The sequence below is a fragment of the Gallinula chloropus genome (assembly GCF_964237585.1).
Source record: "Gallinula chloropus genome assembly, chromosome: 10".
Classification (NCBI taxonomy): Eukaryota; Metazoa; Chordata; class Aves; order Gruiformes; family Rallidae; genus Gallinula; species Gallinula chloropus.
In genome coordinates this window covers 19,416,739-19,433,325 of record NC_140095.1, presented here as the reverse complement: position 1 = coordinate 19,433,325, position 16,587 = coordinate 19,416,739, and the positions used below count along the sequence as shown (strand labels likewise).

The window sequence follows — 16,587 nt, the reverse complement described above, 5'->3', positions numbered from 1 at the left end:
TTGACAAGATTGCAAAAGCTGTTATTGCAAATTAACAAAGTGCTTCAAAGCTGTGAAAACGTCAGTAAAATGAAGTATGTTTTCCCATAACCAAGCTCCCTTTCTACCTCCCAAGAACCAGTCTCTCATCTGCCTGGGCTTTAACCTTCTCCCACAAGGACAGGGCAATGTCTGCATGGGGCTTCCAATCTTTCCACTGTCAAGTGGATGCATCCTCTGCTCTCCGTTCTCCTCCTGATCCATCCAACATATGCACAGCACAACAGGTCCCTGCTCTTCAAATAACAACTGTCTGTGAACTAGAAATGTCTCCTCAAAGAGATACTAAGCCAACTCTTTTTTCTACCCACCTGCCAGCCAGTTTCTACATCAGGAAGGTGCATCAAACCTAAAACAGGAAATCTGCTCTGAAATCAATATAGGCCCACAAGTATAGTGGATCAGCAACCATACAACAACCATTCTGTTGGTCCTGACCTGATGGTCTGTCTCAGGTTCCCAGAGAAACGCTTTTCATCTGCAGAGATTTGGATTTCAGGGCACAGTGCAGAGACGGCCAGTTCCAATGTCCCCACTGCTGCAATAGGGCCCCGTTTATGGTGCCCATAAATTCTCAGCTCTTCTAAATAGTGAAATAGATGATTCAGCTATGTGCTGCGAGGTCAATAGAATCATGAATTAGACATGGAATTAGCAAACACCTACTAAAGCTGGACCATTAACCTGAGCTCACAGGGTCACAGAATCACACAGTGTGTTAGGTTGGAAGGGACCTTTAAAGGCCATTTAGTCCAACCCCCCTGCAGTGAGCAGGGACATTAAACCTTTAACTAGATCAGGTTGCTCACAGCTTCATCAAGCCTGACCTTGAATATCTCCAGGGATGGGGCCTCCACTACCTCTCTGGGCAACCTGTGCCAGTGATCCACCACCATCAGAGAGAAGAACATTTTCCTAATATCCAACCTAAACCTCCCCTTTTCTAGTTTAAAACCATCACCCTTCATCCTATTGCTACATGCCTGCAGCATGTTTAAATAAGACATATATGAATGCACACATGCACACAGCTTTTGTGTATGCATTACAGAGATGTCCTTGATATGCACCATGTATTTCATCAAGATTTGCGTGGGAACCAAAAGTTTTGTGCCAAACAGGCATAAAAATTTAAGATTTTCTGATTTTTCTTGAGGCTTTTTTTTTTAAAGGATCACATGGAGTCAACTAAATTGCTTTATTTTGATAAAAGCAGATGATATATTCCACACAAAGAGTTGAAATAATACCAAAGTGTCAAAAGAAAACATTTTTTACAAGTCTCTTTGAATCTTGTTTCAAAATGTCACAGGGGAAAAATGTTGAAACAAGCATTCAACTATTTCAATTTGATCATTTCTACATTCTCTTCTGGTTTCCTGTGTGCATGAAAATCAGCCTGTTCCTCTGGAAAGTTTCACTTTGAAAGAAATCATACATTTGACAGCAGCTGTTCTTCTGGAGCACTGGGTGAATGTTCCCTTTGCAAAGCTTGTGCTAAGGGCCATGGTAGTTGGTGGGTCAGATCCCTGTGTCCACCAGCACAGCCCTCCCATAAGGGAGAAGCAGCAGCTGACTAACTCACAGGAACAGGATTGACTTAGTTTTGGAGCTTGTCTTCATTGGACGACGAGCTGAACTAGTGAGAACATCCAACCTTGGATTCAAAAATGCAAAATTCAACTGGGTAAGACCTTGAGTGACCTAATTAAATGATGACAGATCTGAGCTTGGCCCTGTTTTGAGAGGAAGGCTGCATCAGAGATCTCCAGAGGTGCTTTCCAACCTACATTTTTCTGAGTCTATCAGATCATGAGGATCACCACGGTCAGATTTCCATATCTTAATGATTTCAGAGGACAGAATAAATATTTCATTGTTCCTAGGATAACTACCCTCCTCATGACAGCCATAACGTGCTTGTGTAACCTTGTCCTGTGTTTCTAGGGCTTGCTGTGCCTGGATTTCCCCCTGCTCTCCATACTTACTTCCCCCAGGAAATAAAGTAACCTTTGAATTCAAACGTGTACTTTTGATTATGTTTAGGACAGATGGTGCTTCTCTTGGCATTACGTGCAACTGCTCCTCTGCCTCGAAACACAAGGGAGATGCATCTGGGGTATTTAATTGTTCACTAGCTGAGAGACACCTACTGCAAAGGGCTACCCAGTGCTGGACATTGAAGGATTCCTGTGACATGCCCAACAGCAAGTGACTGCAAGTCACAAGAGACTGCATTTATTTGCAGAAAGGGCAAACAAAGAAATTGAATAAATAAACGGGAAAGAGCAGTAGAGACACCAGCTACCATTTCTCAAGTTGAAGAGGCAAGCAGAGAGGGAAAACCACCATACACTGCTCATTAACTGCAGCACGGAGAATATTCATCCCAGCAGTCTGAGTCTGTATTTCTGTACTTCTCTCCCTGCTGCAGCTGACAGCGTTACGCTGACTGGTACACGCTATTAAAGGCCATTAGAGTAAAAATTATGCCTGTAAAAATGACATCTTAAGCTCTCCTATTCCCTCCCAGTGATTCAACAGCAATTTCCCTCCACTTACATGTCAAAAGATTACACACACGCACATTTTGCTAACTGCTGCTACCGCCGCTTCCCTCGCGTTCAGCAAGTGGAGCTGGGTTCCTCCTGCCCTACACCTTTATGGGCAACAAGGTTCTGTGTTCAGAGTGGGTGACAGTCTTGCTGATGGCAAGGGAAGTGGTGAAGCACAGTGTCCGTGCTTCCACGGCCCAGCAGCATTTCCACCCAGGGGCCCAGAGAGCCGTGTGCTGGCTAACAGCAGCCACTGGAGCCACGCTGATTTTTGCAGTAGCTGCTGTTTTGATGGATGTGATGGCTTGGGCATTTAAGCAGGTGTTTAATTCACGGCAAGAAAAGTAATTATAGCCCTAAAATTATCAATAGTTTTAGTCAAAAGCTGAAATAAAGATATTTTCTTACTCTACATTTCTGCTGCCTTTCAAGCTAGAGCTGTTCTCCCGTGCTCGTAAAGAATTCCTATTCCATCCTGGTATATGACAGTGTGATGGATGAATGCAAAATGTAATACATACACATGATTAATGCGATGTCCAAGTTTAATTAAATATTAATTAATACTATTATCAGCCAAACCCCGTGTTTCTGCAGTTCCCTGAAAACATTAACTTCCTTGTTACCTACAGCAGAGCAGATGATGCGAAACACAGCCTGTCCTCTGCCCTGTTACAACATTCTATGCTGAAGGGGTAACACACTCCACAAAGCAAAGGTTATTGTAATACTTTCTTTTCCCAGATTAGATATCTGCCACAGGAACGAACCAAGCGCTAACTTTTTGCGGATGACCCAAAAGAACAAATCCACTGTGGATATCTCCAGCTACCAAGGATGTGTGACCTGCCCAGTGTCACCTGGTGGGTCTATGCCATGGTCAGGACCTGTCTGAAGGAAGACATATGTGACACTCCCCAGCCATCCAATGGAAGGGCCAGTGATGTGGATATGAAGGGACCAATTACTGACAACCGGATCCATTCCCAAAAGCCAACCTCACATGTTACAACTGCTCTCCCAGCATCTCCAAGGGGATGTAGGTGCACCTTCATCATGTTCATAAAAGTTATAAAAAAAGCCCAAAGTTCAGTGATTCAATGCCCCAGAATGCAATTTCATCCATATTCTCACAGGCATGTCCAGCAGGAGCTGCCACACTCATTGAAGAGTCCACACAGCATCCATGAGCTGTGAGAGCCTCAGGTTTTATCCTTTCCCTGCAGGACCTGCACTTTGCCTGCTGGCACGCTCCTCTTCACAGACAGTGCTACACGTAAAACAAGGAAGGAGACAGAAATGCCTGATGAACTGTACATCAGCAACACATTTATACCTAACAGCTTTCACACTTTGGGTAGAGAAGACATAATATCACATTGCTCGGCAGCAGGATCATGGACAGCTTGTCTGATGTTAAGCTTGTGTGTGTGTGAAGGCAGGAGATGGCAGATAAGAGGGAAGCTGTGAAGACAAAGGCAAAATAGACAGAAAATGAACCTCAGCTATATTCTTGCCTTGTACAACTGAATGCTGAGTCTGCTGTGCTGGTCCAAGGCTTCTGTGGAAATTTAAGTGTTGTAAGTCATGGGTGTTTGCTGCTGCCATTTCACCCATATGAAAAATCCTACATATATATGCACATCCATGTATGCACACCCCTTGTGTGCACATGCATAGCCCATGTATGAACACCCCTTGTACCACACCCCAGCTTTCCTCCAGAAAAACAAATAGGAACAAAACTGGTTCTTGAAAAGCACATTGACTTTTAAGCGATGGCAGCTGTAGTTATTACAAGTCCACAGTTTCTAGGTTCTTGGAGAGAAGAACCAGAAGTGGAGGGACTGAGAAACAGCCTTTGCATTTCAACACACCGGTCTCCAAGATCAGACAGCAACGTAACTTTGCTGAAGTCCATGGCAAGGATGGCTATCTGTGGTAGTAACTATCTGCATACTCATCAAGTACCAACACAATGAGACTCCAGCTGTGACTGGGATCTGTGGCCAAGACAAAAATCAAGGGTTGAAGAATCCAGATAAGCAGCTGGGCCAGTAATCTTAACATACACTAGTCTGTGTGGCCAAAGAGAAGCAAGCAGTGATACAGCAGCTCACACACCGGGTCACCCATCAGCCTGGACACCCAAGCACCTCCTCAAGCCCACGGTGGTGTAGGAGCTGCCCTGAGCACATCCCCAGAGAGCAGCCCTGCAGTCTGCAGCTCCTGCCTGAGGATGCTCTAACCACACCGCTGCTCTTTCCTCGCCTCCTGGGCATGACAGAAATAGAATTACTTCGCTGCATCAGGCAGTTCCTTGCCCTTGGAGAAAAACTAAAGTATCCCACTGATTTGCAATACAATTTTATTTGAGCTATGGTTGTGTAGACACAACCCTGAAAGAAGCCGCTTAGATATCAGACAGACAAATACACACCCACCTTTACTAAACAGACTGGTTCTGTGGGTGGCCCACATTTAAAACCATTTGGTGTCATGTGCATGTATAAAATAGTATATGTACCGTATGTTTCATCATCACTGGGGCCAAAACAAGCCAAGGAAAATTTACTGAGTAGTTATACTGAATAATTTGCTTACCCCCTTTAAAGAGTCTAGAAAAAAGAAGACAAGAGGGTGGGAAACTGTGGGTGCTGTTAGCTCTCTCCCAAAGCTTGGGTGCAACGACCATCCCCATCTAGGCTCTCTGCCTGTATGTGTCTGCTGAACCATGCCTCAAACACCAAAGTGAGAATGATTTGATTTGTTCATGACTTCCTAGGGAAGAAAGGGCCAAAGAAACATAGTGGGAGGCAGTCAGGCTCCAGCAGCTGCCACCACAGGGGACCCTGCTCTTCACCCAAAGTTTCCAGAGCTGCATTCCTAGGCAGCCTGCTCAGATACTGAGGACACAGAACAGCACTGATGGCAAACTTGTGGGCAACAAGGATGCTTCTCCTCACAAGACACAAGCCTCACACAAGGATTTAGCTAATTTGGAAAATCTCCTCTGTCCTTTTGGAGCCCCGTGCAGGCACGCTCCACAGAACCCCAATCCAAGCGTGGTTTTACACACTCCTCTCCTCTCCCTCAGTTAACCCAGACTGGGCCAGACTCTTCAGTTGAACACTGACCAAGCGATGCAGTCTAAGCAGCCAGGATCTCAATCTATTTGTGCCTGTGTGAAATTAAAACAGTGCTCCCAGCTTTGCTGGTATTTCAGTGAAACCAGATTCTGGCCTCCACATAACCAGATTTTTACCTTTTTTTACATTTTTTTTGGAGAGAGAGAAAAGCTCTTTCTCTTTTCCTTTTTCCCACTGAGCAAAGAAGTCATGCTCTCAGACTGTGCCAAATAAAACAAAGTTATGCATTGCTGGTCCAGGGAAAAAAATGTCCTAAAATGATTATATCTAACAAAATTAAATTCTTATTAGAAAAACAACGGCCTGCTGGTGTTGAGATAATTACACTGAGAAAAATGCTAAAGAGAACAGTTAATTGGAACTGGATAAATTTAGCTAGTAATACAAACAAACGTATGTTGCCAAATGGAGACAGAGGACTCCTCCGTGGTCCCCATGCGGGTCGGTGTGTGTGGAGGGTTATTGGCAGCAACAGTGGCAAAATAAATTACCAGATTTCGAGAGGGTTTGTAAAGATTAATAAAGGACAGTGCATCCCTCCGGCTGTGCCATGGCCATCTGCTCTGCTATTTTTCTTAATGCTCTCAGACCTGAATTCTGCAAATCCCATGCCAGTTTTCTTGCCCAGCCGAGTGCTAACAGGGATAACTCCCAGTTACGGGCCGTGTCTCACAGCCCTCGGGATGGTCTCCATTGGCCCTCGCTTGGCCCCTCTCCATTCCTCCACCTAAGTGACCAGAGAGCTGTATGAGATCAGATGCCTCTTCAGCTGAAAAGGGCATGGGGGATTTATGGTCTTGTTCAAAATTATAGCTGGAATTTGTGTCATATAATCAGATTGCCAACTGCCTAATCATTACTTACTGATAGCTATTTAAAACCTAAAAAGTCTCCCCACTAATAACCTCCTCTCACCCCTGGCCTGCCAGCAGATGTTCTGCAGAACACAGCTGGGCACAGCTGCTTTCTTCCTGTCCTTGAGAAAGACATCCTGCTCCCTCAAGCCCTACCATGGCCCAAACATCCTTTGGCGAGCCATCGATTCCCCTGCACGTTGGCTCTAACACCGTGCAGAAGAGACAAGCAGTGTGATGCAGCACTGGAAACAGGAGGCAGCAGCAGAGGGTTCTCCTGTAGGAGGACTTCCACTGCAGAGCACCAGGGTTTCGGATGTTTGGGAATCTCTAAAGCATCATCTCTCTCGAGGGATTGTGCTAATTTGATGTCTGAACAGTACATTAATGTTAATTAATGTTTGTAAATGGTGCAACGAGCATCTGTCACTCTGGTGCTCCAACACTCTTTGGATACATCTGCTTAGCTTTAGCCTTTATTTAGCAGTGATTATGTGGTATGTTTGAATACCAGTAAGATTAGCATTGAATATACAAACACAGAGTTCGGTCTGTTTTGTTGCATGTTACATAGCAAATCTGCAAATGTTTCAAACACGCCAGGCAAACAGTGTACCTAGTGCCCAGCAGAGAGATGTAGGCTTGGAGGAAAGCTTCACAGGCTGGGACACAGCCAGAAGAGCTGGAGGAAGCAGAGAGGATGCAGGATGCTCTGGTTCCACCAAGAGCAGAGATGCCAGATGTGCATCCAAGCCCAAGAATACAGACACCAAGGACCTGTTTGCTTCTCTGCTGTTTTTTCTCCCCAAGACTTTAAGAGGTAATTGTATTACAAATTGTACCCTAAATATTGGAGAAGAAAATTGCCTTTCCTGGCAGGTTAACTATATTTGGAGACTCCATCATAGCCACTTGATCTACTTATATGCAGTACAATTATAGACAGAAAGAATAGATATACATAAAACATGCAGAAATAAACATTTCCAAGCCAAATATTTCTTTTATACTTGAATACAAAAGACATGATGAAAAGGCATAACCCAGTGACAGCCAAATTTGGATTCAGTGAGCCCTTGGGTACCCTGATACCTCAGAAAAACACTTTTTCAGATAAGACTGAGAGTGTCTCTAAGTCCCTGCAGCACTTTACTCCCTGGGTCTGACCAGTAAGATCAGTTTATCCTGTGGCAATTTCTCCAGATTTTCTCAAATCCTTTTGAGAATGAAAGCTGAATGCTTTTTTCCCCCCCAGAGGCAGTAATGGAAATAGATACAAGATATTATCAGATAAAAATCTTTCCAAGCAACACTTTCTGAGAATGTTGAACAGAGTGACTTTCCAAACTGATTTCTGAGGGTCTGATTATCCACCCAGTTTCTTTAAAAAACCCAAACCAACAAACCACAGCTGTATGCCTTGAGACAAAACAGAAGGCAGGAAATATGTGAATCACAGGAAAAACCACTGGCTAGAAAAAGCACAAGCCCATAACATCTGAATGAACAGAAGGGCACCAGCTAGTGAAAGTGAAATAAAGCACTGTGAGGGAAGCCGTGCTGCCAGTGCTCCTCCAGCCCAGCTGCCAGGCCAGGAGAAGCAGTGGTGATGGAGAACAGCTCCACCACGGGCTGAGTCATCCTTCCCTGCACAGACACCTTGGCATCCATCTACCTGCTCTGATCTTCTCATCTGTCACTATCTCCTCATCTCCTCTTCCTCTTACCACTGTCAGGGAGCCAGATCCCACCACAGAAAAAAAAAACCAACCACAAAACAAGTGAAAATGGTCACAGAAATTCAAGTTTCTGCCAGCAATGTTTAAAGCCTGAGTCTGAGACTTTGCACGAGAGGGACAAGACACGGTGCTCTTACTCATAGCAGAGTATTTTGAGCTGACCTGAAAGTTGCTTGGACATGACTGCAGACCACCACAAAAACTAAACTGCCTGGAAGCCTTTTCAAATCTCAGCTCCTGTCAGCACAGGACAAGACATGCTTTGAAAGCCTCAGTCCAAGACCCAAACAGAGGACTGGGTGCAGCAACTGGAAATGAGGAGGGCTTGCTAGCCTGTTCAATCCTTGCTGTGCACAGCACGGGCTGGGTGTGCTGCGTGTTTGGGTTAGAGAACGGCTGCTCTGCCAAGCCATTAATCTCTGTTAGACTGCACTGTCAGGTACCCAGGCTTCGACCAATCCACACCACGAGCAGCACAAGGCTTTGAGTTCAGTCCACAAAAGGAAGAGGCTTTTAAAAACTGGCAAAGTGGCCAAGAAAAAGGTGGGGAAGAAAAAGTCATGGCCTTGGTCTGTCTTCATATTTAGACCGGACAGTGTTGACAGGTAAGTGGTATCAGGTTTTGGATCTGCAGGCATCAGGGACTGTTGCTTCCGTGGTGGAAAGCAATTGCTGTCATACAGCGTGTTTTCTGATCTACCTCATCAGGCTGCCAGACCACAGCAGCGAGCAAGCACTGCAGAAACACAGAATAACTTAGACAGTGGTAATTCAGGCAGAAAGTATCTTTAACAGGCTGCCTGGGACATGGATGGGCTCATGAGTTAGTGCAGAAATTAGCACTTGTCAGGTTAGGCCTGTTTCTGTGCTCAAGGACAGTGTCCAAGGGGATGTTGAACAACTTCAGCAGTGGACCCAGTACCGTACTGGTGTCCTACTAAGTGATATTTTGAAAATCCTGTTAATCAGCTATCCAATCAAACAGAGGAAGAGATTCAGCTTTAGGAGAGGAAGACAACTAAGGACTGACCCACTCCCATAATATTTTCATTTACAGCAGCTCAGGAGAGCTAGTCCAGTGGTACAGGAGGCACTTGGCCTGTCTCAAGCACCACAGTGGGCAGTCTGAACCTGCTGTTTGGTCCTGGGAGAACCCAGAAGCCCATCATAGACTTGAGACTCCATCAGACTCATACTGAGGTGCCTGATCAAACAGAAAGTGGTAAAAGCCATGCAGCTGACTTGAGATTCTCCTCTTCACATGAGACAGAGAGATGATCTTGGGCTTTCTCTTTTAGCTGACACTCACTGTCAGCAAACACAGACATAATTGTGCTGCCTTGTACTGGCAGAAGAAATACATCAAAGATGAAATCCTGACTTCTTTCATGTCAGTGACAAAGCACTAAATGATTACCCATGGTGTCAAAACAGCATCCAGGATGAACTTCTACAGCAAGAATGAATGGCTAGGGGAGCTATATGTGCCCTGTATATATAGATTAGATGATAGCAAAAAACATCTATGGCAAATTCAAGTGCCTTTGGAGAGGAGCAGCCTGTCTCAGGGATGTGGCTGTTGGTGCTCTGCTAGCAGTGGTGTGTGAGGTGGTCATTGCTCTAACAAGGACTCAATAAAGCAAAAAAACACAGTACCAGAGGCCTACCTAAAATTCAGATCAGCTCTGCAGCTAGTCTGCAGGAGCATTGTTCTCCAGCACGAAAGCACCACACAAATGATCAAGGCTGCAATAATTGTCCATGTCAGGCTGCATCCAGCCAGCAGCTTGGAGGACCTTTTCTCTCTCCCTGAGAGGACCAGCACATGTATGGTAAACACACATGAAAGAGAAAGAGCATCTACACATCCTGAAACAACCCCCTGAACTGTGGAAATCTCAGGTTTGTTTGCTGTCAAAAATTGCTGCTGTGTTTCTACACCCCAGGCAGTGCAGCAGTGCCCCCTCAGCCCTGAACTTGTGGAGGTTTTCAGCACACCCATCACTCATTAACGAATTCATCCTTAGCTGCTTTTCAAGCCATTGACTGCTATATAGTCTAACACAGCCAATACTGGGAGGTTGGCAAGTACTGGGGGGCTTCTCTCCATCAGTGCATTCATGGGGAAGAATTTTACTGGCATTTTTAGAAAGTTTCTTATTTTTTCCCTGAGACACTTAAGATGACCTCCAGCTCTTGGGACCTTCATGTTCAGAGCTTTATACACTTGCTTTTCAATCAGTAGGGCACCCAGGTTGGTGGAATCCTTAAAAGCAATATAATTTTATCACAGAAGGCCAAGTCACTTAAATGGAGCGATGCTGATAGAGACTCATTCAAGTGCAGTGCATGGCACCCCTCAGATGCCAGTTCAGGGGTGCTGCCCCTTCCCAAAACCTTTTTAGAATAATTGTGGAGCAAGCTTAGAGAAACAGTGTCCTCCAAAGCACAGTTACAGGTCCTGCTTTCTTTCAAGACAGCTGTTCTCCTCTCCTGTGGAGTATTCTAGTGATTAAAGCGCTGGCTTGGAATGGGGGGATGGAGCAGGGGTCCCCAGACTCATCTCCACATTTCTCCCTGTCCAAAAATGGGGAACCTGTCTCTGTTCCTGCAGGCAGCTCCACATCTGACACAGAGACCCAGGGACTCCTGGGCCAGAGAATAAAAGAGCTCAGAAGGAAGAGCAGAGCTGTAGTCCTCTCCAGGTGAAAACACTCTGCTCCAAATGTTTCGTTTAGTACAGAGTAATCTAATCAATCTCATTTTAGGGTTTATTTTGATTTTCCAGTTCCAGTTCCTTCTGCTGAGCTGGGTGTTTGCAAACTGCCTCAGGTCTGTTTACAGCAAGAAAATCTTCCTGTACAAAACCGTGATCTGTATCCCTAAAACATTAACTCTGAGCCACACATTTCAACAGTCATAGAGCCCAGGCTGCCCCCAGCCCCTTGGCAGCCCCCACACGAGCTCCCAGCAGCAGGGGGACCAATGGGGACAGGCTGCAGCAGCGAGAGCTCACAGCGTGACAGGGCTCTGCGACTGGGTGGCACAGGCAGGAGAAAGGGTTGGGGGTTGGACTTGATCTCTGGAGATCCCTTCCAACCCCTACAATTCTGTGATTCTGTGAAAGGGAGTTTCCCACCTGTGCACCCCACACATGTGGGTCCCATGCCCTGTGGGTGTCAGAGACTGGGGGGAAGAGAAGGGGAAAAGAACAATATTTAGCCTCCCCGTCCCCTTCTCTACACGACCCCCTGTGTTTAATTAAGAAGCCAGGGAATCAAGCTCCAACATTTTATATACCAAGGCCACATCCAGAGCTCAGTGCAAACGAAAGCTCTAAATACTGGTTGTTAGAAAAGCTGGTGAAAAAAGGTTTTCTTCTAAGCATTTACCTTGTGACAAAACCGTGCTATTCTGAAAAACCCCAGACAACAATCAAACAGAACAGTTTGCCATAAATTACTTGGGATTTTGGCTTCATTTTAATTTTGCAATAAAAGTTTGAAGGAAAACAGAACTTTTCTGTCTCTGCCACAAAGCTTCTGCAGCCTTTTGACCAGCTTAATCTACCTCCTTGTGAGCCTAGAGCAGATGTGCAAATGGATGCCCTAGAAAAACAGCCCATAAAATTTAGGGAGAGGGGGTGTGTGTGTGCTCTTTTTACTCTTTCTCTGTATAATGTAGCAATACATGTCACAACGTGTCATTTAGAAACACCAGGTTTCATCTGCCCGCACGGCTGCCAGCAGCAGGAAGAGCCGTCCCTGTAGTGCTTGAAAGATATGTCAAGTATTTTTTTGACAAGAGAGAGAAAGCCAGCTGATTTAGTGCTTCAGTCCCTGGAAGCCGGGGCTCAGCACATCTCATCAAGCCTTCCCTGCAGCCCCTGGCAGCGAGCAGCACCTGACATCTTAACGGAGAGATGCGTCCCCACTGAAACCACGTCCCCTGCACCACGCACCTCCGCCCGCGGCAGCCACAGGTCTTTCCACTGGGTACATCTCCTTGTTTTAAAGCAGGAACTGTGCCTGCCTGATCAGCCATGCAAACAGAGCTGTGCTGCAAAAGCAGCTGAGAACCTGGCTTGCTCGATCGATATAAACCTCATTCCTATCAAAGCTTTTCTACGCTGATGAGGATTCAGGGAGCTCTGTCCAAAATCAGCTACCGAGAGAGATTTATTGTGCTCTGGCTCGCAGCGGGTTCACATTTGCCCTTTGGTTGCGGCTGACAAGCAACAACACTGGGCAAACCTAAAGAAACTGTAATAATTCTCTCTGCTCTTCAATTCATACCTGTCCAGAGAGATGCAGCACAGGTGTAGGATTGACGCTGTGGTGAGCAGGACATCGAGGGACGTTCGGACCAGGCAGAACATCTCTCCATAGATCCAGTTGTCCTGAACCAGCTCGATGGCTCCGAACGGCATCACCAGCACCGACACCAGCAGGTCCGCAAAGGCAAGGGAAACAATAAAGTAATTGGTCTTGATTTTCCTGCAAAACAGATCACAAAATCAGGGGTGGAATAGTTTCAGTGCAGCAGCCTCTACGTGTGGGCAGAGATTTCAACCTGTGACTGGGTCTAATTCACTCCATCACGCTGAAAGGTCCTCTCTAATGTACCCCTCGCTTTATACAGTCACCTCTAGCATGTTCCTGAATTCTACAGCCACACATCCACTGTGTCCTCCCCATGAACACATCTTTCTGCTCACACAGAAGAGGCAAACAGATGCCTACAGGCCTCTGCATGTGGCTCAGCCTCACGGCTTTTACTGGAGAGCTTGGGGTGGAGGAGGGGGATTTTGTTTTAACTTGTGAATTGAGAAAAGCCTTCCAGAAAGCACTGGGAAGAATCTAGACTGAAGCTGTAATTTTAACTTGAAGAGTACTTTTTAAATCATAACAATAAAATAGAATTAAATCCATTAAAAATCCCACGCAGAGTATGAATAGAGGCTGCTGAATTCCTCTCTCTGCTCCCGAGGCTGGTCTGACAACTCCCAGGGGTAGCAGCAAGCCTCGAGACTGGATTTTTGCCTGTGACCCCCCCCCCGATCACTGGCAGAATTTGTCAAGCTGCAGCAGCACAGCTCAACTGCAACAGGACCTGATCTACCCGGTCTTCTGATGGGACTGGCAGGAAATCTGAGATCGAAGAGGGGTAGAGGCCAACCTGCTCCTCAACAGAATTGCTGCTGAGCTCTGTTTTTCACCCATTTATCTGGGATTTTTTGACATTGAGAGTGCAAAACACATAGAGGATGGATACTAAAATGACCCCACCACCACAGTGGAAATCTGAGCGGGGATGCCCAGAGGCCGGTGTGAGAGCCTGACGTTGCCATAGTGCAATGCACAGCCAGAGCAGTTCATGCCCTCAGCTGTAGGCATGGGCTTTTTAGGCAGCTAATGGCTTTCCCCTGTACCCCCGAGGCTGGGCAGGCGCTGGCTGGCTGGGCTCACCTGAGCTGCCTGTCCCGGCACACGGCCACCATCACCAGCAGGTTCCCCAGGATGGCCATCAGTATAACGGCGGAGATGAAGGTGAGCAGCACGATCCTCTCCGCTACGCCGAAGCCCTCACTCGAACTGGGGAGCAGACACACACACACAGAATAAAAGAACAGAAGCTGCAGCACTGACAGGAGGGGATCACCCAGGCAGCACCCAGGCGCTCAAGGTGACTATTGCACACCCTGAGTTTAGAAATCTTCTACAGAATCTTTTCCCTTGTTCTCTCTTCCCTTCACTCTGTGCGCCCCAAGAGGCAGTCTGTTGTTAGGGGGGGTTTTAAAGTAAGTCCCCCATTTTCCCCTAGAATGACATTAATAATTTATTTCACTTAATGAAGAGAAAGAAAAGGAAGGATAACACGAAAACACACTGTTGAACATGTTTCAAGTCTGTGTTTCCTTGAATACCTTGTTAAATGTTTTCCAAAAATTTATTGGTTTTTTTTTCCTGGAGCCTGCAGAACAGGAAGGTCATACACCACATGCAAGAAATAGCATTCAATTCCTCATAAAATTGGTTTTAATCACAAAATTTGGAGCCACTTTTCCTTTAAAGCTGTTTCCAATTATGTATACAGACCAAAACGTGTCCTAAGCCTTCACCTGCTCACGTAGCTTTTCCTATTGCATTCCAGGGAATGGGTGTTTTCTCATGTTATCAAGCATGGCTGGGAATGAAGTGGCATTAAGAGCAGCGCTTGACACTATTTCAGCAGGGAAATTTCTTCACAGGTATTGGGCACCCAGGATTAACGTGAGATTGTTCAGGTAATTGAAAAACTGAACTGTTATTCTGTTTTACTTTGAATTCCTCAGGGGTCTCTATTTACTAAATACATGCCAGACGTTTACACTTCATCTCACTGAATTCACCTGACTTTGGCAAAGCTAAAACAGATGAGAGACTGACAAAGTCCTGCCTCCACTACCTGTGCCACACAAACGAGCTTCTAGCGACAGACTTCACCCAGAGCCTGCATTGCAGAGCATCCACGTAATCACAGGCTCCAGGTCTGTCCCTAAAAGCGATGTCACCTTCAATGTGACTAGATCCCCCCTGCCAGTGACACCACTGGGTCAGATTGCAGCCTGCTGCAGTTGGACTCTTCATAGTGAGTATGACCAATACCTTAGGAACTCTCATTTTCAGCGTGTTCACTGGGTATAGGTCTGCCCAGGTGGGTGAGGATGGTTATGAGCAAATAAAGAAGAGGGAAGGAGATGACACAAATGTACGTCCATATGCCAAGTTGTGTTTTTTCACTCTGAGACCACCAGTAGCTTTTAACACCAATTAATCCCATGTTAAAAGTAAAGGGATAATGAATGTCATGCTGGGCGGACAGTGGGGTGCATCCCACCTCCCCACGAGGCAAAAAGCCCATGAGCACCACGAGGTACGTGGAACACAGGTACAGGTCATTCTGGAGGTGGGCTGCTGGGGTACCAGTGTAGCAGGAGAGGGGGGTACAGGTGACTCAGGGTAAAGGGTACCCAGTAAGGAAGTGGGTTTTGTCTTGTGTTGGAGTGAATGATCCCAGCCCAGAGGCAAAGGCACAACTGCTTCTTTCGCCCTGCTGGTTTCCAGTGCTGCCAGTTAATCCACTCCCGGTTAATGGAGGAAAGTCTCCGCTGTTACACTGGAGAGGGGTCAGATGGAGCCATGGGTTTGCATCCAGTAAGACAGTTATTTTTGTGCAAACCAATTAGAAATGCTAGGACAGGAGAAGGGCAAAGTCAAGATGTGATTTTTTTTTTTTCCCAGAATCTGAAAGAGTTTGCACTTAATTAGAAAGAATTGTCTACTGAACGTAGCACAACTTCAGTGAGGGCAATTAAGGCTCCAAGAAGCTAGCAGCTCTGGGCAAATCCTTCGTGCATTCAGAAATGTTGACAAGGTGCTGTCTGAACTAAAGGCAGCTTCCCCAGTTTTTACTGGAGACCGTTGCTTCCTCATGCCTGGGGTCACTAGTTCCTGGACAGCTCTTGCAGCGAGTGGGTTTTGTGTCTGTGGTTCTGGCAATTATGCTGCGATTGTTGCCTGCAGTTTGCCTGTGTTGGGCTGGACATACTTCCTCCCATCTGACAGAAGAAAATCCCTATCCATCAAAAGGATCTGCCACATCCATGCTTACATCCATTCAGTAGTGCCTCCCTTGCTCTCTCACACCACAAAGGTCTGTGTCACAGTGAGCTTGTGTTTCATAGCTCTTGGTGGGTTCCTTTGCCTTCCCTCCCTCTGGCCCATCTTTCCAGCTCTCAGCACACAGGGACCTCCGGGCAGCCTTCCTCCTTTGTCTCACAGTAACATGATAAATGCAAATTCATCCAACCAGCTTCAGCTTCTGTGCTTCTCAATCAGCAGAGACCACCCCAAATTGCATACAGAAACTCCTCCCACAAAACTAAAGGCAACTGGCATCCAATTCCTTATCCCAACACTAAAATCCCAAGCCACCCTACAGAACTGCTCACTGGCCACACGGCTGCTCCTACAAAATGATGTCACTCCTTCCCTGCACCCAGAAATTACTCACTCTCCCTCTCATCCATCCTGAGTTACTTCTGATCCGAAAGACCTCATTTTCCCAGTAGAAAAGTCCTGGGTGGGAGATTTTGGGAGGCAGGAAGATGGGGGCTGCTGACACACAAACCTGCACTGCTTTGGAAATGCTTTGGAAAAGGATGGGCAGTTGGGATCGGGCCCTTCCCTGCAGGATGCACAAGGTGATT

The 16,587-nt window shown here is 46.2% G+C and overlaps 1 protein-coding gene across 1 annotated transcript in view; it reads right to left on the bottom strand.

Annotated features, from left to right (window-relative positions):
* HTR4 (5-hydroxytryptamine receptor 4) overlaps nucleotides 1-16,587 on the bottom strand; it is a gene marked incomplete at both ends in the record, with an annotated part of 89,415 nt that overhangs the window by 53,023 nt on the left and 19,805 nt on the right. The window contains 2 exon segments of the mRNA XM_084268888.1: nucleotides 12,632-12,832; nucleotides 13,805-13,930. Of these exon segments, the coding sequence (XP_084125014.1) occupies nucleotides 12,632-12,832; nucleotides 13,805-13,930 (327 nt within the window).